The sequence below is a fragment of the Sciurus carolinensis genome, chromosome 7 (assembly GCF_902686445.1).
Source record: "Sciurus carolinensis chromosome 7, mSciCar1.2, whole genome shotgun sequence".
NCBI classification, from domain to species: Eukaryota; Metazoa; Chordata; class Mammalia; order Rodentia; family Sciuridae; genus Sciurus; species Sciurus carolinensis.
In genome coordinates, this window is record NC_062219.1 from 9435974 (window position 1) to 9461610 (window position 25637).

Sequence of the window (25637 nt, forward strand, 5' to 3'; positions counted from 1 at the left end):
GCAGTCCCTGTTCAATATGTTGTTTCCCCCATACCTTTTAAGCTCCAAGATTCTAAGAAAAACTTGCTTTAAGTTGCATATTAATAAAAAAGGTATTAGGTAACAAATGATGGAGGCATATTAAAAATTGATTTAGAAGGACTGAAATATAAGTTCAGAAACAACTAGAAATTCTGAAGAAACATATCTTCTACTTACCAAGTTTTGGTACCAGACATATCAGTAACCTGTAGAAATTGTCTGATTATGTGGGTATCAAAACTGAGGACTATAGGTAGGAATCATAAGTATGCTACCCTGTGTAAGTTTCTAGGTTTAGTAATGCATCCATGAATAAAGTGATGCCCAGATGCTTTGAATAAACAAACCAAAAGGAAGCTGGAACCTGGGTTTGATGTGATTCCACATAACATAATCAAAGGTCTCTTTTGTTGGAAAATCCCCATCATAGGAACCGACCCCAATGGCAATATCCTCAGGAAGGGAGGCACGGTCCCTGTTGGAGTTTGTATTTCAGCCTAATACATTACTTCCCACAAGGTTGCCTGCTCCTGTTTCTATCATTCCATTTAACAAGGATTCTTCTTCTGGGGAACAATGTATGAGTAAACCTAATTTTCTCTTCTTAAAAATTATTTCGAAGATGAGTTTTTATTCCCTCTGAAATCCAGTGTATTTTACTTTATGTTTTTAATATCATTATTCTGGGGAGTGCATTTAACCAGACTGGCAAATGGCATGTAAGAGTAAAATCACCTGGGTTAGTTGGATTTAGAACATATGGTTGAGAATGTAACACTTCCATTAAAGCAGATGTCAACTGCATATCCTGTTTTCACCACTCTTTTATGTTTCAACACGTGTGGCTTCAAATGATACAGAAGTTTACAAAACGCAATATCCAAGTCTCCAACCCCTCTCCTCCAAGTTATCCACTATGACTGTACTTTCTCAGCTACTGGCTACACATAAATGCATACGTATACTGCCATTTTGTTTGGCACTCATTCCTTCATAAACGAATGCTTGACTTGACAGGAAAATGTGACCAACAAAGTCTGAACAAAGAAAGACTAAACATGTAAAGTAGCATGTGCATTTCTCATTTGGCTGTTTCTAACTTGGCACTTTAAAATATTATTTTCAAGGAAATGCAAACAATAGTTTATACCGTTATACCTTCTTCACCAATAGAGCTGGCTAGTATGCACATATTATTTGTGAGATATAAATGTTATTGAAGTTTCTTCCTTGATATTTTTTTTTTAAACATAAATGTAAATCTGTGAAATTTCCTTCCTTCCTTCCTTTCCTTTCAGTAGTGGGGATTAAACCCAGGGGTGCTCTACCACTGAGCTATATTCCCAGCCCTTTCCAGAATTTTTTTAAATATATGAGACAGGATCTCCTTAAATTGTAGAGGCTGGGCTTGAACTTGCAATCCTCCTGCCTCAGTCTTCAAAGTTGCTGGGATTACAAGTATGTATCACTGCCCCCAGCAAATCTGTGAAGTCTCTAATTAAAACAAAACAACCACAGCCACAAATCCACAATCACTAATAAGAAAAACAAATACCTAGATTACACTAATCATTTAAAGGCACACACACTCTACTTACACTTCTAGTAATGGAGATTGAACCCCGTAATGCTCTAACACTAAACTACTACATTCCCAGCTGTTTTTATTTTTAATTTTGAGACAGGGTCTTGCTAAGTTGCCCAAGCTGACTCTGAACTTGTGATCCTCCTGCCTCAGCCTCCAGAGTAGCTGGGATTACAGGTATGTACCACCACATCCAGCAATCATTATTCTTAATGTATTAAATTGGTTCTAATAAGGCAGGAAAAACATGTATGTTTTTATTTTATTAAAGGATAATAAAAGTCAAATTACAGTCAACTGATAAAGCTTTTTTAAAAAAAATTCTGAAGTACAACAAAAATTAGTTCAGGGGTTTTTGTCTGAACAAATGATTACAGTCTTTCCCACAGCATGCTCCTCAGCCACATAAGGTACTGAAAGTAGGTGGGGGGCAGTCTTTCTTATTTGTTGCTTATAATTCCTAAACAGTCAATATCAAATATTTTACTTCTGGGTAAGAGAAAAAGCATTTTGGTCCATTAATTCACCTACGCGCTCCTGGAGGACATTAACCAACTCTGCTATTACGAAGACATGAGTATCATCGATGTCTTGAATGATGAACTTCTTCCCCAGGGCATTGGACTCATCCAAGTATAGTAGAAATTGCTTCATGGCAGGATCACTGGAGAGAGAACCACATAATTAGAAGATATCTTGTGGTCAAACCACACCACAAAGACTTGAGCAAATAGAATTTTTAGGATGATTAAAGTTCTGAATGATTACGCAGATTTCCTCTCTGCCTCAAGTGTGAATTATTTACACAGATGACTTTGTTCTAAAACTGGTAGTGCAAATTTAAAAGAGGTCAATAAGATTTTTTAAAAAATAATTTTCCCTGCCAAGTGGAAAAAAAAGAAAGCTTTGTAGTTAATAGGGTCTAGAGTCAGTTTCCTTAATTGAGTTTAAAAAAATGAATTTCCTTATTCATGATAATCACATTTAAGATGTAATAGTTGTTCAATTCTACCCTGTGACAAATTAACTTCTGAAATGTTAGTCACTTGGTAAGTGAGGATATATAGGAAGAGTCAGATCAGGATTCGACCCCAGCTTTATCACTTAACTCTCTGACCCTGAATATGTACTAAACTTTCCAGAGTCTGTGTTCCCAATCATAAATGAGTACATGTAACAGAATTTTTATGAAAACTAAAGGAGATAAATGCAAGGACAGTATTTGGCTTACAATAGGTACCAAAGTTTTTTCCTTTCATAAAATTCAGAACCCCATCAATCTAAACTATCACTCAAAATCTTTGTTTGAAGGAAACCCTGATAAAACCACTTTTTTTTCTTTTGGGGGGAATACCGAGCTCATAAATTCAAAAAATATACAAATCCAATTCTATTTACCAGCAAATTTTTTAGTTTGTAATGAGCAGGGTAGTCATAAAGGAAAGAGGAATACAATTTCTTGGTAGGTAGTACAGAATTTACAGCATAAAAACCCTGAATCATGGGCTGGAGTTGTGGCTCAGTGATAGAGGGTTTGCCTGGCATGTGTGAGGTCCTGGGTTTGATCCTCACTACTGCATATAAATAAATAAAAGATACATTGACAACTAAAAAAACAAACAACAGAAAAACAAACCTTGAATCACGATCTAATATAAAATAATGTTCAGCAAAATGTGACTAAAAAATGTCAAATCACAGATTTTTGTCATTCTTAGAGAAAATGTAATTTTGCACAATCTTTTGGTGCTTTGAGGAATGTCAAAATTAATTATGAAGATAACAATTCAATCCAAAAGAGATCAGTGCAATTTACTGAAAATAAATTTTATTTAAGCACAAACAAGTATTAAGTTAACAAAGGAAAGGATTTAGTTCAGTTATTGAATGAATATGAACCTTGGAGTTGATTCTGGGGAGTTTGGCTTTTATTGAATGGCATGATTTAACTTATATACTAACTTAGATTTTAATTATGAAAATACTAGTTGCTGCATTGAGAAAAAACTGGGAGCAGCAGAGGAAAGGGTTGGAGACAGGGGAAAAGGAGGTAACCCCAGTGATCAGGTGAGAGAGGATAATGCTTTGGAGTCAGTGGTGACCTAGAAATGAGAAGTGGTTGACTTCTGGATCAATGTGGACATACAGCCAACATGATTTGCTGAGACTAGACATGACCTATGACAGAGAAGAACCAAGGAGATGCCAAGATTTTTGAACAATGGAAAGATGGAGCTGTCTTTTATGGAAATGAGGAGGAATGCAGGAAGAACAGGTTTGCTGGTAAGGTCAAAAGTTTGGTTGTAGGCAGATTATGTTTGCATGACATGACATGCCTACCAGCGCCCAAGTGAAGAAGCAGAATAGGAAGAGAGAGGGCTGAGATTGTAGCTCGGTAGGAGAGCGCTTGCCTGGTATGTGTGAGCCCTGGGTTCAATCCTCAGCACTGCATATAAATGAATAAAATAAAAGCCCACTGACAACTTAAAAAAAATATTAAAAAAAAAAAAAAAAAAAAGGAAGAGAGATACACAATTCTGGAATTCAGTGGTGAAAATTCAGTCATCATGTGTCAATGGTATTTAAAGCAAAGGAGTGAGTATAGCTACTCACTGAGCTTGCACTCAGAGAAGAGTGTAAGAACCAAGCCCTGGACATCCTATAATCAAAAAGTGAAGAAGAATAAAGAAAGAAAGTGAGGAAGAATAAAGTCAGGACTCAGCAAAAGAAATTGTGAAGAAGCGATCACCAAGGTAGAAGAAACCTGCAGTGTTCCAAAGTTAAGTGAACAAAACGATTTTAGAAAAAAAAAAAACTGAGCAATTGTGTTAACTGCTGTTCATAGGTATAGTAAGATAAGGACCAAGAACTGGCCACTAATGCAGAAAGTTACTGCCCTTGACAAGAGCAGTCTGGATGGACAAGAGCAGTCTGGAAGACTTCTTGGAGTGAACTTCAGAACAGGCAGAGAACAATTAGAAGTGAATAGAAACAGGTGCTCTGAGAAATCCCACAATAAGCAGAAAAAAAATGAGAGCACCAGGCACGGTGGCGAATGCCTATAATCCCAGCAGCTTGGGAGGCTGAGGCAGGAGGATTGTGAGTTTAAAGCCTGTCTCAGCAGCTAAGTGAGGCCCTATCTATCTCAAAATAAAAAATAAAAAAGGGCTGGGGATGTGGCTCAGTGGTTTAGTGTCCTTGAGTTCAATCCCTGCACCAAACGAACAAAAAAAGATGAGTGGGAGCTGGAAAAAGATGTGGACATCTGAAAAGCTGGGAGGAACAACACGCTGCAGGGTCAAGGGAGCTGAAGCACCCAGAGAAAGGGTACTAGAGGAAGCCGACTGCAAAGAGAAGGTGGTGATCAGAGTTGGATGTCAGAAAATGCAATATGCAGCATTGGAAGGGACAGGCCTGACTGTGAATGAGAGGCCCTGACATGCTAGAGGACAAGGTCTTTGGAGCTCAGGGAATTAAAGCTGGGGTATCAGAAGGATTGTCTACATAGTGAAATCACTGAAGACTAGAGAGGAGAGCTATTGAAGAAGAAACCTTCAGGAAAGATTTGGATGTTTGAGCTGGGGAGGTAGCTCAGTTGGTAGAGTGCTTGCCTTACAAGTACAAGGCCCTGGGTTCGATCCCCAGCACCCAAAAAAAAAAAAAAAAAAAAAAGATTTGGATGTTTGTGGGTAATTATAATGAGGATTGTTAATGGACAGTATAATCTGAGATTCATGGGTGCTTCTATAGAAAAATATGGAAGTGGCAATGAGGGGCGAGGCCTACACCATTTTTTGGTCAAATGGCACAAGATGTACTGGAGGATAAAAGGGACTGCTTGGTAGAGTGGGAGAAGCCTGGCAGTGCTGCAATCAAACACAGCCTAAAGAGAGCAAGGTTTTGTTACAGGCAAAGAGACTGTTCAGAGAAGATGTTCAAGATACAGGGGATTCTGCTGCTGTGTCCCAGAAGGCAATGTAAAAAGGACTGGGGGAGGGTAGAAGAAGAAATTCAAAAAAATGGGTAAACAGAGCCAAAAGGCAGTGAGATTCCAAGAGAAGGAGGATGGCCTGGAGTCTGCAGCTTTCTGGGTGAATGACTAACAGGAAAAGTAGGCACAGAGGGCAGAAAGGGAATAAGGATCGCAAGGTGCAAGAGCTGGTGACAAATGAGAGAAAGAATGGGTCTTTTACAAAGAGATGCACAATGGTCAGATTTAAGCAGATACAGAAAATGTTAAATTTCTATCTTCAGTCTTTCCCTAATTTTGGCAATTACACAATTAAAAAAAATCTGTACAGTGGTAACACACTACACATTGAAAAATCTCATTGAGGTAAACAAATTAATCACTGAGAAAGAGTAACAGGAGAAACAGAAAATTAAAACGAGCTTAAAAAGCAATTCTAGAAGGAACCTGGGGCTGATACAGCCAGTTTAACAGGGCGTGTCCAGGTGATCTTACAGAAAGAAAATGAGGAGGGAAACCAGTCTGAGCTTCTTTAAAACCACCATTTTCTTACTTAGATTCTTAAAAATAAAACAAAAAACCCAGCATTTCCCTGTTTTTTTGCCTATGTATGGAGATGGGGTTGGGGCTGGGGGGTTGGTAAAGAGCAGTTTAGGAGTAGACAGGAGCGGGGGGAGACAGACAAGACCCTTCAGTTTTAGAGCTCAACAAGGAAGCTGCACCTCCCTTCCCTGCAAGCAAAAGAGAGGACTTGGTCCTTGACTGTTGATTGTTTCAGGCCCCATTAAGAACCTCAAAATATCCTATAAAAGTCACACACCCAGTAGTCCTGGAAGGATATACTTTATAATCTTTAAATCAATTACCTTTTAAGCTTAACTTCATCTGGGGCAAAATCAAGAGCTTAGCTGGATGCAGTGGCACACACCAGTACCAGCAGTTTGGGAGGCTGAGGCAAGAAGATCCCTAGCTCAAAGCCAGCCTCAGCAACTTAGTGAAGCCCTAAGCAACTCAATGAGGCCCTGTCTCTAAATAAAATATTAAAAAGGGCTGGGGGGCTGGGGTAGTGGCTCAGTGGTAGAGTGCTTACCTAGCATGTGTGAGGCACTGGGTTCGATTTTCAGCACCACATATAAATAAACGTCTATCAACATCTAAAACGAATTTTAAAAAAAGTTTAAAAAGGGGGGGGAGGGGCTGGGAATGTGGCTCAGTGGTTGAACACCTCTGGGTTCAATCTCCAGTACCAAAAAAAAAACAAAAAAGGGTTCAATATGTTGGTTTCACCTGTTTGTTCAAGTAATTGAGAGTAATCATAAAAAAACACTTTTGGGTTCTACCTGCCCTCTACCACACACACGAATTTGTGTTGTTTTCCAAGACATCTTGAACACCAATGGTATTCCCAACAACTGAGGAGACACTGCCAGCTGGCAGAGGAGCTAGGAGAACCATCACTGAAACACTACAACAACTACCTTTAATATCAGTATTAGTTGCCTCAATTAAATTTTTGTTTTTTCCAGTGCTGGGATTAAACACAGGACCTCAAGCATGCTAAGCTCAAGCTCTACCACTGAGCTACACTTCCAGTCTTTCGAATTTTTGAAAAGAGGTAGAAAGAATTCAGGTTGAATTCTCAAGAATTTACTGAAATTATGGATTACCTGGAATGGTTCAAAAGACTTTTACTATTTTTTGTTTAAAGATACTAAACATTTAAGGGATGTTTCAATATGAAATGTGAGGTCCTGAAAGAGTTTAGTCTAATTTTTCATGAAGGTTGCCTCTGGGAGAATGCTACTGGCATGGAGAAACAAAACAAAACATAAAAACCCAAGTCCACAGAGATACTTGGCTAATGTCCTGGGATCAGGGATACTGAGTAGGAAAAATGTTTTTGCAAAAGGCAGATACCTTCCCTCCCAAACAACCTTAGCATATAGCTTCTATAAATGATTCTGGGGGTAGGGCAGGGAGTCACCATCAGTCTACCAAGATGATGCAGTTTGCTGTAAAACAAACTACAAAATTAGTTCTCTCCATCCAATCAAATAATCATCTTGATTTAGTCAATGGTAAACTATCCTTCCTGAATAATTAGGTAACCAGCATATTATTTAAAATTTTAAAAAGCATTTTTCATAAATAGAAAATGTTACTGAATATGAAATAGCTTTGTTAAATTAAGTTTATTCCCTCTTATTTTTTTCTTCTCTTTTTTTTCTGGTGCTGAAAAATTTATATTTTTAAAATTGTGAAGCCTAGTGCACACTCGTAATCCCAACAGCTTGGGAGGCTGAGACTGGAGGATCACAAGTTCAAGGGCAGCCTCAACAACTTAACAAGACCCTAAGCAACTTAGTGAGATCATGTCTCAAAATAAAAACCAAAAAGGGCTGGAGATGTAGTTCAGTGGTAAACTGTCTCTGGGTTCAATACCCACTACCAGAAACAAATACAATTTTGAGACGGGTCTCACCTAATTGCCCAGGTTGACTTTTAATCCTCCTGCCTCAGCCTACCAAGTAGCTGGGATTATAGATGTGTCTCATCATGTCTGGATCATAAATGTTTTCAGTTTGGGTTTTGTCTGACCAGAAATATGGGGGTTGAGATTAAGGTTCAGCATAATGCAGGTGCTTAATAAATATCTGGTACAAGTCTTAAGAGAAAGAAAGGGACATCATGGGAGATATTAAGTTAACCAGAGTCACAACTTCTAACTTCCCAGCATGACTTGTAATAGGTTTTACCATTACAAAGACACAAAATTCTAATTTGAGTAACAGATTCAGTCTAGCCCTAAGTGATTCCATTTTGATTTTTTTAGTCTGGTCTGCTGGAACCTAGTATAGGACCTTAGCTAGAAACAATGGCTTCCTGGAAGTTCTACTTAACATTTTGCGTACTGATTCTCACTGGATAGAGGCTCTAAAGGAACATTAAACAACCTGGAATTTAAGCTGAGATGGCATACTCTGATTCAATTCTATTAACAAAATTCACCCAGCAAACAAATATTTACTAAGCATCTCCTGTTTTATTATCTATCTATAGCACTGTTTTAAGTGTCTGGGAAGTTTCAATAAACATGGTTTTATTAAGAAGCAAAGGATTCAGTAGCTCGGGAGGCAGGAGGATTTTGATTTCAAAGCCAGCCTCAGCAAAAGCAAGGTGCTAAGCAACTTGGTGAGATCTTTTCTCTAAATAAAATATAAAAAATAGGGTGAGGATGTGACTCAGTAGCTGAGTACCCCTGAGTGCAAACCCTGGTACCAGAAAAAAAAAAAAAAGAAGCAAAGGCTAACAAAAGACTTATAAATAACTATAAGAAAATAAGACTGGCTTTATCCTTAGTTCTTTCTACTTGTTTCTCACATAAAATACAAGTTTGGATCAGGCTGGATTAATTACACATATTCCTCCAGATTTTTTTCAGCTATTATGCTGTAAACTGGTTGGAATTTGTACCTCTGCAACAAACCTTTGCTGAAGCACTTGCCAAACTGTGTAAGTGCACACAAGAGGTCTGCTCTAGTACCTGGAATTGGACACAGACGTTATGCTAGGCATATGCTACTTGCTTCAGTAAGAGCAGTGGTTGGCTAGATTTGGGGAAATGCTGGATGTGAGCTTGGCAGTTGATGGTGGATCCCAAGAGAGAAGTTTTCACTAACCTTGTTTTGACATAAAAATACAAATTCATAAACATTTTTTTATTTAGCCTTTTTTTTTTTTTTTTTTTTTTTGTACTAAGTGTTGAGACTCAGGGTCTCAGACTTAAATGTTGAGCTCAAGTTTTACCACTGAGCTAAAACCCCAGGGCACTAGCCTTAGATCTTTGATACCTGATAAGCCTTGGGAGGAAAGAATTTTATATCCCAATGCCTTGATTTTTTTTCCTATTCACAGAAGCAAAGTCTAAATGGCCACCATAAACATCTGGTTTATTTGTTTAATGTAGTCTCTGTTAAGTAAAAATTATAGGGGGTCACAGTTTTGGACTAAGCTCCTGTACTTACTAGGCTAAAAATCAAAACGTAGTCACTCATGTTCCTTATACCAAACAAACAAAACCCCAAAAACAACAAAGAGTAAACTAGAAGTAACCTGTTAACCAATTTTTCTCCTTCTTCTTCTACTGGGAATTGAACCCACACTCTACTACCAAGCTACATCTCCAATTCTTTTTGAGACAGGATCTTCCTAAATTGCCAAGGTTGGCCTCAAACTTGTGATTCTCCTGCCTCAGCCGTACCCAACTCTAACCAGTTATTTTTCCATGGATCCAGCTCATTTCCTTTACATGAAAAGGTGAATGTTCTTAATAAGGGAAAAAAAAAAATGTATGAAGTTTCTAAGATTCACAATAAGAACGAATCTTCTATAGTGAATTGATGAAAAAGAAATATTTTGCTTTTGCACTTCAAACCACTGAAGTTATGGCCACAGAGTATGATAAATGCCTATTTAAGAGGGAGATGGCATTAAATTTGTGGTTAGGTACTATCTGCCATTGGAGGTCTTGTAAGTTATTCACTGAGGATATGGGGGGAACACTGTCACTAACGGGGCCATCTATCCTACTGCGCCATCAAACAGCGTGCATCAAAAGCTGGTAGCTACAGCGGGTGTGGTACTGTACACGCTGTACACGTATAATCCCAGTGACTCAAAAGGCTGAGGCAGGAGGATCAAAAGTTTGAGGCCATGGGGCTGGGGTCATGGCTCAGTGGTAGAGGCACTGGGTTCAATCCCTAGTACCACATAAAAAACTAAATAAAACAAAGGCTAAAAAAAAAAAAAAAGAGTTTGAGGCCAGCCTAAAGAATATAGTGAGGCCCTCAGCAACTCTGAGACACCTTAAAAATAAAAAATAAAAAAGGCTGGCAGTGTGACTCAGTGGTTAGGTACCCCTGGGTTCAACCCCAGAACACAAAACCAACCCATGGCCTCTACCTCTCTCACATCTCATCACCATAGCCAACTCCACTTTCTGAAACATTTTCCCCCTCACCTCGCTGGATGTTTTAGCTGCTTTTGTTGGAATCCATCTCTGCCCAAAGCCTAAATCTGCACTATCCATAAGGTAGCCTACTAGTCAGGTACACTTTACTACACAGCATTTGAAATATGGCTAATCTGTGAATGTGCTGTAAAACAGACAATGGACTTTGAAGATTTTGTTTTGGTTGAGGGGAAATGGAACATGTTGAAAGAATACTATTTTGGATATGTTGGATAAAAAATAATTTCACTTGTTTAATTTTACTTTTTTATGTGGTGACTATAAAATTTAATCCTATATATGTAGGCTCAAATTATATTTCTATTAGAAAGTGCTGCTCAAAATGTTGGCACCCTAGGGTTTGGCCTTGCTCCTCCTGGGCCTTACATCACAGTAAACAGTATGATCATCCACCAATGGCTCATATTAGGGGCACAAAAAGATAGACAGTAGTATTTTGAACAAGTATGTCCACAGGACAGGGTTCCCAGATGAAAGAATTACTGATGGGGCAAACAACCAAGTGACGACTGAACAAGACTCAGTCACCAATTCAGGTTTTAAGACTGCACAGTACTTAAGCCATAGACTTTAGACTGCTTTGAGTAATTAAACTCTGTCAATCATCTTTTCAGTGTGCAAAAGAGTTCAAGAAACCTGGTCTGAATTTTTTTCTTTTTAAAAAACCAGTTGGTGATGGTGAATTTATTTATGCAAGTTCCTAAATTTGTGTAAGCCCTAAAATTCTAGTCAACTCCTGATGGCTTGAGAATATGGTACTGTTACTCTATGAAGACTAATTTAACAAGTATGCTACCTTGGATCAAAAATTGTTGGAAACTGGGGTTGGGGTGGTGGCTCAGTGGTAGAGCGCTCACCTAGCATGTGTGAGGCACTGGGTTTGATCCATAGCACTACATAAATATAAAATAAAGGTATTGTGTCCGTCCACCTACAACCAAAAAAGAAATTAAAATAAAATTGTTGGAAAGAGTGCCAATTACATCAATTTCACAGATGCTGACATTTGGCACCAGGAAGAAACTTAGCCAACAAAATCTGTCTCATTTGTTAAATAAGAAAACTGAAGTAGAAAAAGCTTATTTGGTTTCATCCAGATTTTACAGACAGGATTTTAGAAAATGTATATGTGTAAATCAAGATTTGATACATAAATTTAAAAGTCATCAAGTATCAAAACTACTAACCATTCTATAAGCACTCCTTTCAAGACGTTGACCATCTTTTTCCAGTTAGAAGGTGAAGACCTCAATAATCCTAATAAAAAAGAAAGTAACACTGAAAGCATCAAACGCATATACTTTGGAGATTTGCATCTGAAATGAGACAAAATAAGAAGTGTCCATCAAAGAGAGCTAACATTAAAATACATAGACATTCTGATAGTTTAACAAAACTAAAACTGTCTCCCTGAAATGCATAAATATTACTAGTTAACAACTTCTACCTGCAGTCAATGAAGGTAACTCCCCTCAGCGTGCCCAACCCAGGTGTAAAGGCCCATTACTTAAAGGCTTTCTCATTCAGGGAAATGTTCAGGGGATAGATATGAAAGGGGCCTTAAAATTTACCTGGTGATTAGGGATAGGGATGTAGCTGAGTGGCAGAGTGCTTGCCTCACATGCACCAATTGGGTTCACTCCCCAGTACTGGAAGGAGGGAAGGAAAATCACGTAGATTCAACAACCACATTTTAAAGATGAGATCAAGCGAAAGGATTCAAAAAAACAGCACAAGCCAGGTCTCCAAATCCTGCGTTCGTTTGCTAAACCAATTACGTTTCTCCATGACCTGCGCTCCAGGGAAGCCGCCCACGTACCCCCAAATTCACCCTTCGACTCGTACGCCTGGGCGCAGGGCGAGACACCCCAAAAGATCTACCAGGGGACAGCGTGGGACAGCCGCCCGGCCCTGCCACGAAGGGCTCGACCGTGCACCGCCCGGTCCCCCGGCGCCCGGAGGACAGGTGCTGGGTCTTTCCTCCCTCTCCGCTCCTTAGTCCGGACCCCGAGGACTTCCACCCACCGCACTGCCCCCCGCCGCTCCGAGGATCGCCACGCACCTCCGCCCGCAGACCCAGCAGAGCCTCGGCGTCGCCGCAAAGTGCGCCGGCGCTGCTACGTCATCGCGCCAGGCACGCTTCTGTGGGCGGAGCGCGCCGGCGGGAGGCGGAGCGAGCAGGACCAAGGGGCGGGGTCACGTGCCGCCCGCCACCTGAGCGGAGAGCGCCGTCCAGCTGTGGAGGGTGGGAGCCCTTGCCGGCGGGTCCCCAGGGAGCGCTTGGGGCAGGTCAAATCCGCTTGCCGGCAGGTAGGACGAGGAGGCGGGCTCGTGGGTCGGGCGAGGGCGTCGGTGAAGCCGGGCGCGTGGGGGAGTGGGGAGCGGTGGCCCGATTCGGCCGGGGCGCCCCGGTGAGGGCGCGCGGCCCCGGAGCGACCCGCGGAGCCGCCGCGGGCGTGAGGGCCTCTTTTTGGTCCTCCGGAGCCTGGTTCCCCTTTCTGCTTCGCGGCCGCGCTTCTCTGGTTGCTGTGGAGGCCAGGAGAGCACCTGCTGTTGCACCATCCGGGTCGGTAGTCACGAAAAGATGAGAAGAAAGCAGCAGCCTCATCAGACGCTACCGAACCTGCCAGATCCCAGCTTCTTGCTCCCTCTCTGACCCTGAGATTGAGTAGGTTGGATGCCTATTAGGTCTCTGAAGCCTGTAACGGTCATTTCAAAGTGAAAGACCCCAGAGGTTCCTAAAGTGAATCCCTTTCCCAAGTTCTGATCTGTGGTCTTCATAGAGCTCTCTGCTTTCCCCAGTTGAGATGGGTTCTTACCTTCTGTTCATTGGGTTAAATTGTACTTTCACAATTAAGCTTGTGCAGCTTATTGCTTAGTGTGTTCCTGTTATGAACCTTGTTTTCCTACTTATTTCCCTCTTCCCATACCTCAAATCTTTTCATTCCATTAGTTTCTGTATCCTTCAGCTCCTTTTAAAAATTCCCTCGTTTAGTTTTTCTCAAGCCTCTTTTCCTTGCTGACATTCTCGAGAATCAGCCCTCCGTTTCCTGAGTTCCTTTACCTTGAACTGCCATTCTTGAACTCCAGGTTCTGGACGGATGCCTGCACGTTAATGACCTGTGTGTAATCTAAACACCACCTTTCAAATTGAAATAATTTCCATCTCTTTCTTCAAAGCCTGCTTTTCTTCCAGTCATCCAGATTTAAAACCTGAATCCATATTTACTCAACAAACATTCACTGCACCTGGCATATACCAGACACTATTCTAGACACTCTGGGTGCAGTGGTAAACAAGTAACTAATTTTAGTGGGGGCAGAGAAACACTAAAACCAGTTAACAAGAAGATACCAGGTGATGATGTGGTAGTGACTGCAAGGGTTAGTTGGTTAAAAGTTATCAGAATGAGCCTTCAGTTAGATTTCTGAGTAAAACAAAAAATGTAATATGCAACAACTCACCAGAAATTTTAATGATAAAGAAGTACCATTCCTAATGCATTCAAAACTGTAAGTATCTAGAAATAGATCAACTAAAGCTCTCTGGTCCTTTTGGGAGAACATTATAATGTTTTATTGAAACACATAAAAGTAGACCAAGTAGCCGAACAGATATATAATATTCATGCATGGAAGACTCAGTATCAAAAAGATAATAGGTTTCTCCAATGCTGTACATTCTGTGCAGTGCCAGTGAAAATCACTGTATGGTTTTTCATGGAATTTGACACACTAAACCTACAATTTATGTGGAAAGCCAAGGAACCAAGAACAGCTAAGTTAATTTCAAAGAAGAAAATTAAATATGCTTCCTTTCTACTAGGTAGCAAAGCTTAATATAAACTTGTAATAATTAAGACAGTATGGTAGTGGTTCAGGGATAAAGGAGATTCATGGAACAAGATAGAGAACCTAGAAACACACCCATGTACATATGGGAGCATAGTACACTACTAAGTTATATCACAAAGCAAGGGGGAAACAGACTGTTCAATAAATCATGCCAAGATACATGAATTCCTTTGGGATAAAGACAAAGTTCCGGCTTCATACCATTCACAAACAATTTCTAGGTAAATTAAAGAACTTACTGTGAAAGACACATTTGTAAGATACTTAGAAAAAAAATATAGGAGACAATGTCTCTGGGAAAGATTTTTTTGTTTGTTGTGGTAAAATACATATAAGATTTACCATTTTTGGATATGTGGGTCAGTGATGTTTTATATAGCTAGCCCTAGTTTACCTTCAGAACTTTTTCTTCTGTCAAGAAGGATTAAGTTATATAAAGCACCACTGAAGATGCTATTGCATTACTCCAAGTGAGAGTGACTTGAACGAGGCAGGAGTGGTAGTAGTGAAAATGGAGGAAAGTGAATGGATCTGGGTATGTTTGGGCAACAGAGAACAAGAATTTTGCATAATTTGGTTATAGGGTGAGGGGAGAACAAAGAATCAAGGGTAACACCCAAGTTTTTTTCTTGAGCTACAAGGTAAATCATTTGCCCCTTATAATAAGAAAATTTTACCATTTGGTTGATAGTGATCGAAAAGATGAGTACAGGAAGAGTTTGGAGAAAAAAATAATTGCTTTGGACAGTTGTTTGAAAGACCTGTTAGATATACAGGGGGAAACTTTTAGTTAGAAAGGTAGCAGTTGACTAGATGAGTCAGAAAGATTGTGGCTGTAAAATAGCCACAATAGCTATTAGCCGCTTAGCTATTCTTGATTCTTTGGCTTTCCAGTACTTGGGATACTGGCACATGAATTTTACTACTGTAATGGGTTAGAGTTAGATCCATTACACAGCTGCATTGCACAGCATAAGACAGTAAAGGCTTGACAGGTTTATGGTTGCATGGATAGGCGGTCCATTCTGGTATGATGGCAGCTCCTCGAATGGGAGGCCTTGGATTATTCTGTCTTGCCATCCTGCCATCCTTACTGTGATGCCTCCTGGTGAAGATGGCTGATTTAATTTCATTGTCATTTGTTCATCATAGCAGGAGGGAAAAGGGAAGGATGAAAAAAGGCACATATTCTTTAAGGATAATTCTCAGAAGATGCACTTGACACATCCTTTTATATTCCATCAGTCAACTTTTAGTCAATGACCACTATTTTTTAGAAACATCTTTAAAATTTGTTCTAATTAGTTATATATGACAATACAATGGATTTATGCATTTTGATAAATCACACATAAATGGAGTATAATTTCTCATTTTTCTGATTGTACATATTGTAGGATCACATCAGTCATGCAGTCATATATGTACAGGAAGTAATGTCTGCTTCACTGTACCCCTTTCCTTCCCTGTACTTCCCTTTACTCCCCTTTCCTTCCCTTTACTCCCCTCTACCTGATCTAAAATAACTCTGTTCTTCCCTAGCAACGCCCCCCCCCATTGTGAATTAGCATCCGCATATCAGAGAAAACATTCTGCCTTTGGTTTGGCTTAACTAGAAGGAAAGGCAATGTGTAGTCCTTACCCCATCCCGTTCTAGGAATTGAACCCAGGATTCTGTCTTGTGCATGTTAGGCAGGTGCTGTACCACTGAGCTACGTCCCCAGACCTTTTTCCCCTCAGTTGCCCAGGCCGTTCTTGAATTTGTGATTCTTCTGCCTCAGCCTCCTGAGTATCTGGGATTACATGCATATGCCACTGCACCTGGCTGTGACATAATCTTTATTCAGTTATTTGTGTGCTGAGATACAATTTAGGTGTTTTTTTTTTTTTTTTTTTAATGTGGCACTGAGGATTGAACCAGTGCCTCATATGTACTAGGCAAGTCTCTATCACTGAGCCACAACCCAAGACAACAGTTTAGGTTTTATTAGTAAGAATGGAGGGCTGAAAGAATGTTTAATTTCAGTCCATTTTCTTCTTCAACCAGGGCAATGAAGATACCCTTGAAGGCCCCAGTGACCTTGCTGTAGTTAAGTTTAATGGAATTATTGAATATTTGTTTCATTTTGTACTCATATTATCTCTCTTTTTAGTTGTCCTTAGTCACTTCAGAATTACTGCTTTGTTCTCTACTTAAAATTAGTGTTTCAGATTTAATGTAATTGTAGTTTTAATCTTAAAAGCTCTTTTAAATATAAATTGATAAAACTGACTTTAAAATTATGTGACAATTCCAAGGACATTGAATAATCCATCTTGAACAGGAATAACAAAGATGGAAAATTTATATTTCCTAGCTCAAAACTTATATAAAACTACAATAACCATGACAGTGTGATATTTAAGGATAGACAGCTAGATCATTGGAATGCAATGAAGAATACAGAAATAGGTTCGTACTATATGTGGTCAGTTGATTTTTGAGCAAGGTACAAAATCACTTCAATGGGGAAAAGAAAAATGTTTAAACAAATTTTACTGGAACTTTCAATTTGCCATATAAAAATAATTCAGCCTCAACACCTGTCTCAATGTGCAAAAAAATTAACTCAATATGGGTCATATACCTAAATGTAACAGCTAAAACAATTTTTTAATAAAATTAAGGGAGAATATGACATGAGTTGGGCAACAATTTCTCAGGACACAGAGTGCAATAATTATAAAACAGCGAGACTGTCAATATCAAAACTTCTGTTCATCAAAAGGTACCTTTAAGAAAATGAATTAAAAAAGTTACAGACTTGGAGTAGATAGTTTGATATGCATATGTTTGATAAAGGATTTGTTTCCAGAATATATAAAACACGATTCATCTTTTAAAAAATTTAAAATAAATTTTTTTGTAGGTGGACATAATACCTTTATTTTGATTTATTTATTTTTATGTGGTGCTGAGGATTGAAGCCAGTGCCTCACACATGCTGGATGAGTCCTTTACCACTGAGCCACAACCCTGGCCCTAAAATTTTTTTAAATGAAGAAAAGACTTGAACAGATACTTTACAAAAAAAATAAGTAAGTGGCTAGCAAATATGAAAAAGTGCTCAAAATAGTTAGTTTTGGGGGAATTTCAAACCAAAACTATGGAGAGATACTGTAATATACACACAAAAAAGGCTAAAATCAAACAGACTGACAGCGTCACACATTAACAAGGATGTGGAACAATTGGAGCCTTCATACTCCTGCTTTGTTGGTTTCAGTGTAAAATGGTACAGTCATGTTGGAAAAATTTATCAGTGTCTTACAGAGTTAAACAAATAACTTCCCTTCCCCAGCAATTCCACTCCTGGGTATTTACACAACATATATGAAAACATATGTCTGCAAAGAGACTTGTATCAGAATATAGCAGTTTACGGTAATATAGCAGACTACTGGCCTCCTCAGAAGTGTTCATGTGCTGGGTGCGGTGGCACCTGCCTGTAATCCCAGTGGTTTAGGAGCCTGAGACAGGAGGATCTCAAGTTCAGAATCAACCTCAGCAAAAGTGAGGTGCTAAGCAACTGTCTCTAAATAAAATACAAAATAGGGCTGGGGATGTGGCTCAGTGGTTGAGTGCCCCTGAGTTCAATGCCTAGTACCAAAAAACAGGTGTCTGTGCCTTAATCCCTGGAACACCTGGTTACATTATGTTACATGGCAAAAAGGACTTTGCAGATGGAATGAAGGTTACAGACCTTAAATGAGGAGATTATTTTATATGGTCTGGGTGGTGTAATCATACAACATAGTCCCTGAAAGTTGAAGAAAGCAGAAGAGACAGGTGTGGCAATATGAGAAGGACAAGCCGTTGCCAATTCTGAGATGTAGGGGACTTCCTGTGATAACCAGATAGAGGCCTCTGGGAGATAAGGGTGGCCCCTAGGTAACAATCAACAAGTTAATAAGGACCTCCATGTTACAGCTGAATGGAACTGAGTTCTGTCAATCACTGGAGGGAACTGAACTCTGCTTATATCCTGAATGAATCTGGAAGTGGATTCTGCCACAGAGCTTTCAGTAAGTGAAAGTAGCCCTTCTAACACCTTGGTTTAAATTTCATGGAACTTGAAACAAAAATTAAATCTGGAGTAGGAACCTGCATTTTATTAAGTACCTCTGCATATAGTCCTTTGGACATTTTGAGTAACACTCTTTTATACACTAGTCTTTATTTAAGCGATCATCTGGCCTCATCCTGAGAAGCTGGGACTACAGATGTGTGCCACCACTCCCAGCTCTCCCCTATTTTTTAATAACTTTATCCAAACCTATGATTTCAGTTAGTGATATATGCTGATGACTCACACATTTTTATCTGTAGATTAGACCTCTGCTGAGCTCACACTGCTTATTGGACACGTTCTCTAGTATTTCACAAGAGCCTTAATCTCAGCATGTTGAAACTGGAATCCTTTCTGCCAAAGCCATTTCTAGCATTTCCTTATTTTAATTAATATTATTCCAGTATACTTAGTGATCCAAGCCAGAAACATAACCATATTTGTCTCCTTCCTCTTTTACATTTCCCACCATTCCCTCATTCAGTGGATTTATTAGATTTGGTGATTCTCTTAGTATTTCATAATGCTATTTCTTCTTGATCATTCTCAGGGTCACTATGTTACTTCAAGTACATTTTTCTCCTTGATTATTGTTAAAAACCTCCATACTGGTTTTTCCCATCTCTAGTTTGGCTATTCTTCAACCTCATTTTCATTTCATTTATTTTTCTAAAAGCAATTAAAATTTTGATCATTATTTCATTTCTTAATTTAATCTTCCAACAATTTCCCATAACTCAGGGGAAAGTTTTAGACCTCTTAGCTAGAAGGGGCTTTCATGATCTGAGTGACCCCTGCCTTCACACTGTCATTTAACAGAACAAGTTGGCAGAAAACCAGAAATGAAGACTTAAAAAGCACTACCAATCAATTCAATCTAACAGACATCTGTAGAAGACTATCCAACAGTAGTAGACTATATGTTCTTTTCAAGTGCATATGGAACGTTCATCAAGACAGATCATATTTGTATCATAAAACAAACCTTAACAAGATTTAATAGTTCAACTTATACAAAGCCTGTTCTCCAGCCAAAATGGAATTAACATTCAATAAGAAAGATATCTAGGAAAATCCCAAATGTTGGGGAATTAAGTAACATACTTCTAAATATCCCATGGGTTAAAGAAGAAGTCAATAAAATGAGAAAATATTTTTAATTGAATAGAAGAAGAAAACCACATTGTGTTTCAAAATCTGAGGATACAGTGAGAGCAGTATTTAGAGGGACATTTTTAGTATTAAATACTTAGGGAAAAAAAGAAATCATAGATCAGTGGTTTGAACTTAAGATTTTAAGCATCTAGAAAAAGAGCTATTTGAAATCAGAGCAAACAGAAGGCAGAGAATAAAGTAAAAGCACAATTCAGTGAAACTGATAATAGAAAACAGTACTTCAATGAAACTGAAAACTTTTTCTTTGAATATATCAGTGGAAGCTGAGCTTGGCATATGCCCCTAAGCACCTGGGAGGATCACTTGAGCCCAGGAGTTTGAGACTATCCTGGGCAAGATGGACCCTATTTCAAAGAAAGAAAGGAGGAAAGTAAGTGTCAATGAAATAGACTGTTAGCTGGATTGGCAAAGGTAAGAAAGAGAAGATACAGATTGCCAAAATTGGGACTGAAACACAGGACATCACTCTAGACCCTAAGGCAATATGGGAAAACTATTTAAGACCTTTTAAGAAAGAAAGAATAGCAATTCTGCATTAACTTTGAGCTTATAGAAGATGGAATGTTTATGAACTTATTTTATAAGACCAGTACTACTTTGATATGGAAACAAGACAGAGACATAGCAAGAAAATGAGATTAATATCTCACATGAACAAAGACACAAACATCCTTAACAAAATACTAGCAAGTCAAATCCAACAATATGAAACGTTATACTATGTTCACACACAAAACCTGTATACAAATATTTATAGCTGCTTTATTCAGAATCATGAAAAACTAAACAACTCAAATGTCCCTCAGCTGGGGAAGTATAAACAAATTAGTAAATCTATACAATGGAATGATACCACCCAGTAGAATAAGCTACTGATAGTAGTAGATACAAAAATATGAATGATTCTCAAAGTATATTTAAAAATTTTTTTTAAATTTAGATTTTAAAAAAATTTTTCTAATTAGTTATACATGACAGTAGAATGCATTTTGACACATACATAAATGGAGAATAACTTTTTATTCTTCTGGTTGTACATAATGTAGAGTTATACAAGTTGTGTAATCATATATGCTTATATGTCCAATTCATTCTACTATCATTCCTACCCCCATACCCCCTCCCCTTCATTCCCCTCTGTCTAATCCAAAATACTTCTATTCTTCCTTAGCCCTCCCCACCTTATTGTTGATTAGCATCTGCATATCAGTGAAAACATTCAACCTTGGGTTCTTTGGGATTGGCTTATTTCGCCATAGTTCCATCCATTTACTGACAAATGCCATAATTTCATTCTTCTTTAGAACTGGGTAATATTCCATTGTATATATATACCACAATTTCTTTATCCATTCATCTTTTGAAGGGCACCTAGGTTGGTTCTATAGTTTATCTATTGTGAATTGTGCTCAAGTGCATTTTTTATTTTTAAGTGAAGGAAGCCAGATTCAGGCTATGTACTGTATGATCCCATTTAGGAGACATTCTTGTAAAGGCAAAACTATAGGGACAAATCAGTTTCAGAATCATTTTCAGAACTGGGTATGGGAGATTTTTGACTAGCCTTAAGACAATATGGAAATATTATTTAAAACCTTTTAAGGAAGAAAGAATACCAATTCTGCATTAACACAAAAATGTTTGAATTCATAGAACTTTTGTATTTTTATTTGACTGTGTCTAAACCCTTGGATCTGTACATTTAAAAGGGTGAATGTTACTGTATCATAATCATACCTTAAAGATGAAAAGTATATGAACAAAAATTCATTTATCACGTTTCTATCTGAAACTGAGATAACTTGTAGCTTTAGACAATGAGGAATTATTGAAAGATTTAAATCTTGGGATTAACATGCTCAGATTTAAAAAGACTGCACCATCTACTCCCCCTGTATACATGAAAATGCTAAGTGAAGTGTAGCAGAAGAATAAAATTTTGAGAAGGAATAGAAGAGGAAACTCAAAGGAAGTCATATCACTGAGGAAGGGAAGTTATTGAGTGATCAGAGGCTGATCAAAACCTGAATTGCTGGGGCTGGGGATGTAGTTCAGTTGGTAGAGGGCTTGCCTTGCAAGCACAAGGCCCTGGGTTCAATCCCCAGCACCGCAAAAAAAAAAAAAAAAAAAAAAAAAAAAAACCTGAATTGCTTGTGCCAGTTAAAATCTCCTTACCTTAAAAGTGATCATCTTAAGGGGCTATGCCTTCAAAGATGCAGGGACTAGAAAATTTTCTCCCATTAGACTAAGAAAACAACCTGATCAATTACTTGGTTTTACCAGGAGCATGAAAGAATGGAAATTAAAACTAAATCTACACCTTTAGTGTTTGTGGGGTTAAACTAACACTATCCTTATACTGGTGGGAATCCAAATGGAATGCATCCATTTGCAATATCTGCATTACTTTGGCAGAGGTAAATTTGAAACTGCACTGTAGACCTGTACACATGGAACTCGCACAGTAGATACTCAGACTGAAGAGGAGCTCTTAATCAAAGATTACAAACATAAGCAAACAAATCTCCATAAAGGGTAGATAGCCCTTATTATTAGAAATAGGGGCCTCAACAGAAAGACTTTAAGGTAAAGATCTTTAAAGTGTACAGGAAAATTTAGAAACCACATCTGTCAGTTAGCTTTTTGCAATATCATATACCATCTCAAGTCACAGTGGCTAAAACAACTCTGTGGTTTTTAAGGGTTAACTAGAGGCTGGTTAGTCTGGTATGACTTCACATGCTTGGCACTGCTGGCTTTGGTACTTGTTGACTATGTTAGTGGGAATACTGAACGTTTCTCTTGTTATCCAGTAGACACAGACCAAATATGATGTGTGGACTGTGTTTGGACCCTAATTCTAACAGTTTATTAGTGCAAAACAGAATCAAAGTTTATGAAATAATTGATGTGATGATGAGATATTTGATGGTACTAAGGAATTATATTTATTTGGAGACATTTTGATAGGTATTTTTCCCCCTTAGGAAAGGCTTATACGAAAGTAGTCACAACTAAATGATTGGACATTTTGTATTTTCTTCAAAATAATGTAATGTGGTGGTGTTGGAACATGAATATGGGTTGGATAAACACTACTGTTCAGTAGTCACTAGCTGTATGTGGCTACTTAAATTAAATAAAATTATATAAGAATTTCAGTTCCTTAGTTACATGTGCCATATTTTTGAATTAGCCAAATTTTAAGTCCTCAGTACAAACATAGTGGCTAGAGCGTTAGTGTACTTTTGCCCTAAAAAATATGAAGGAGGAAAATTTCATTTTGTTTTAGGGTCTCAGAGAATTCAGTCCATGGTCAGCCAACTTCATTGCTTTGGTTGAAGTGAGGCAGAACATCATGACAGAAGGGGGTGGCAGAGGAAAGCTGTTCAGCTTATGACAAACAGGAAGTTGGGCAGGGGAGAGTGAGAGCAGGGAAGGGGCCCAAGGACATGCTCCCAGTGACTGTACCCTCTATTTTAGTCAGCTCTGCATTGCTGTAACCAAAATGCCTGACAAGAACAACTTAGAGGAGAGAAAATTTCTTTGCAACTCACAGTTTCAGAGGTCTCAGTTCATAGATTGCTGACTCCATTGTTTTAGGCCCAAGGTGAGGCAGCACATCATGGTGGAAAGGACCAGCAGAGGACAGCTGCTCAGTTTATGTTTTAGTCAATTTTTTCACTGCTGTTACTAAAAGACCCAACCAGAACAATTGTAGAGGAGGAAAAATGTATTTGGGGGCTCACAGTTTTAGAGGTCTCAGTTCATAGACAGCCAGGTCCTTCCTCGGGGCTTAAGGTGAGGCAGAACACCATGGCAGAAGAGGTTGGAGGAGGGAAACAGCTAACATGACAATCAGGAAGCAGAGAGAGAGAGATTCCACTTGCCAGATTCAAATGTATACCACAAAGCCACACCCCCAGTGCCCCACCTCCTCCAGTCACACCCCACCTACCTTTAGTTACCATTCAATTAATCACATCAGGCGATTAATTCACTGATTGGGTTAAGGCATTCACAACCCAATCATTTCCCTTCTGAACCCTCTCACATTTTGTCAACACATGAGCTTTTGGGGAACACCTTATATCTAAACCATAACATTCTGCCCCAGCCCCGCAAAGTTCACACTCATCTGACAATGCAAAATACATTTTGTCCATTCCCAAGAGTCCCCGTAGTCTCAAAAGTTTCAAGATGCCTCAAAGTTCAAGTCCAAAGTCTTCTCTGAGGCTCAAGGCAATCTCACATTGTGAGTTCATGTAAAATTAAAAGCAATTTACAAGTATTCAGTATATAAAGGTACAGAGTAAATGTTTCCATTCACAAAAATAAGGGAATAGAAAAAAGGGATGGGACCCAAGCAAAACCGAAATTCAGCTGGGCAAATAAGGCCTATAGTTCTGTGTCCAGCATCTGGAGGTCATGACATGATATCCTTTCCAAAGGGCTTGTGTAGCTCTGCCCCTGTGGCCTTGTTGGTTGGAGCCCAAGTGGCCTTTCTGTCTCTGTTCTATTCCTGCAGCTTTGCTAGGATGATGTCCCACATTACTGGCATTTCTTGATCTTGGGGGTTTCCACTGTAGCTTCTGCTTCCTCCTCATCTCCACACTTTGCTCTCTCAGGGGCTGCCCACTGGGACTTTGATCCTGCTGCACTTTTCCTGGCCTCCCAGTCCTTCCTTTGAAATCTTGGTGGAAGCCTCCATGACCCTCTAACTCCAGCATCCTGTATTCCTGCAGAACCAGCACCATGTAGTTGACACCAAGTTCTGCCTCCAACTTGAGCAGTAGCCAAGCCTCCAGGGACCCTGACTGCATCATCCTCCAAGTGCCTGGATGTCTGATTATGAAAACGTCCTAGGCCCCCTTGTGCAAGAAGGGTGCCCCCACTTGTCTCCTCTCAGAAGATTTTTACTTTTACTTCCTTGAGTTTGAGATGTGTGTGGTCTTGCCAATTCCTGAGATGCCCTCAGCCATCTTTCTTATTGTCTCTGGGCAAAGTCTTTAGCATTTCTTTAGTGGAGTTAATGTCTTTAACAACTGCCAACTTCCTTAGCCCCAGTTTTATTCCTCTCTTTAAAGTCCAAGTTTTTCAAATCTTTCTGCTCTGCTTTCTGTTCCTGGTTATCACAGTAAATTTGGCTAAAAACTGTCAGCAATATCTGTGCTACTATCTGAATGCTATGCTGCCTAGACATTTCTTCTGCCAGATCAGGAAGTTTATCACTTAAAATCAGCTTCCCAGAAAGCCTCAGGACACAGGCAAAATGCAGACAACTCTGCCAGAACATAACATGAATTACCTCTACTCCAAATTCAGTAGTGTCCTCTTCTTCCTCTTGAGCCCTGTCTGCACTGTTCACAGTCCAGTTGGCATTTTGGTCTTCTGAGCTCCCACCAGAAATGACCATTAAGTTCCTCTTACAACAATCTAGAGCATTTGCAGCTTGTACTGCTAAACATCTCAAAATTCCTCCAACCAATTCCAAAATGCTCCAAAAACTCCTGAAGCACATGGTCAGGTTAGTCACAGCAATGGCCCCATTCCCAATACCAGTTTCTGTTTTAGTTAGCTTTTTTGCTGCTCTGACTAAAAGATCTGACCAGAACAATTATGAGGAAGAAAAGCTTATTTGGGGGCTTCCAGTTTCAGAGGTCTCAGACCATAGACAACCAACTCCATTCTTTGGGACTCAGGGTGAGGCTGGAGGAGGAGTGTGGTGGAGGGAGGCAGCTCACGTGATGATCAGGCAGCAGAGAGAGAGAGATCTCTACTTGCCAGATACAAATATATACTCTAAAGCTACGCCCCCCAATGCCCCACTTCCTTCAGCCACACCCCACCCGCCTTCAGTTACAACTCAATTAATACTATCAGATGATT

At 39.2% G+C, this 25637-nt stretch overlaps 2 protein-coding genes across 6 annotated transcripts in view; one reads left to right on the forward strand and one right to left on the reverse strand.

The window, feature by feature from the left end:
- Positions 1 to 1842: 1842 nt before the first annotated feature.
- On the reverse strand, positions 1843 to 12756 carry Gtf2h5 (general transcription factor IIH subunit 5). Of its 3 annotated transcripts, none has more exons than XM_047558999.1 (3): positions 12671 to 12756; positions 11796 to 11865; positions 1843 to 2270 (listed from the first exon to the last, which is right to left on the reverse strand). In XM_047558999.1, the coding sequence occupies exons 2-3, from the start codon at positions 11828 to 11830 to the stop codon at positions 2090 to 2092; spliced, it is 216 nt and encodes a 71-aa protein (XP_047414955.1). In that variant the 5' UTR covers positions 11831 to 11865; positions 12671 to 12756; the 3' UTR covers positions 1843 to 2089. The 3 variants fall into 3 exon arrangements, with proteins under 3 accessions (XP_047414955.1, XP_047414954.1, XP_047414956.1); XM_047558998.1 differs by having other exon boundaries at positions 11796 to 11924; positions 12671 to 12739; XM_047559000.1 differs by lacking the exon at positions 12671 to 12756 and adding an exon at positions 12180 to 12257.
- A 15-nt stretch (positions 12757 to 12771) lies between these two features.
- The window catches only part of Serac1 (serine active site containing 1), a 61279-nt gene continuing 48413 nt past the window's right edge, over positions 12772 to 25637 (forward strand). For 2 of the 3 annotated variants that reach the window (XM_047558995.1, XM_047558997.1), the window contains exons 1-2: positions 12772 to 12918; positions 18434 to 18528. The gene's annotated coding sequence lies outside the window, so the exon portion shown is untranslated. The remainder of the gene's footprint in view (positions 12919 to 18433; positions 18529 to 25637) is intronic. The other variant, XM_047558996.1, reaches the window with a different exon arrangement.

What these genes read in the sequence shown, in the direction of transcription:
- Gtf2h5 (XM_047558998.1), bottom strand. Translation starts at nt 11,905, where the DNA reads ATGCGTTTGATGCTTTCAGTGTTACTTTCTTTTTTATTAGGATTATTG. An exon ending in AAAGGAGTGCTTATAGAATG is followed by an intron (nt 2,271 to 11,795) that starts GTTAGTAGTTTT and finishes TTCTCTCTCCAG; the next exon opens with TGATCCTGCCATGAAGCAAT.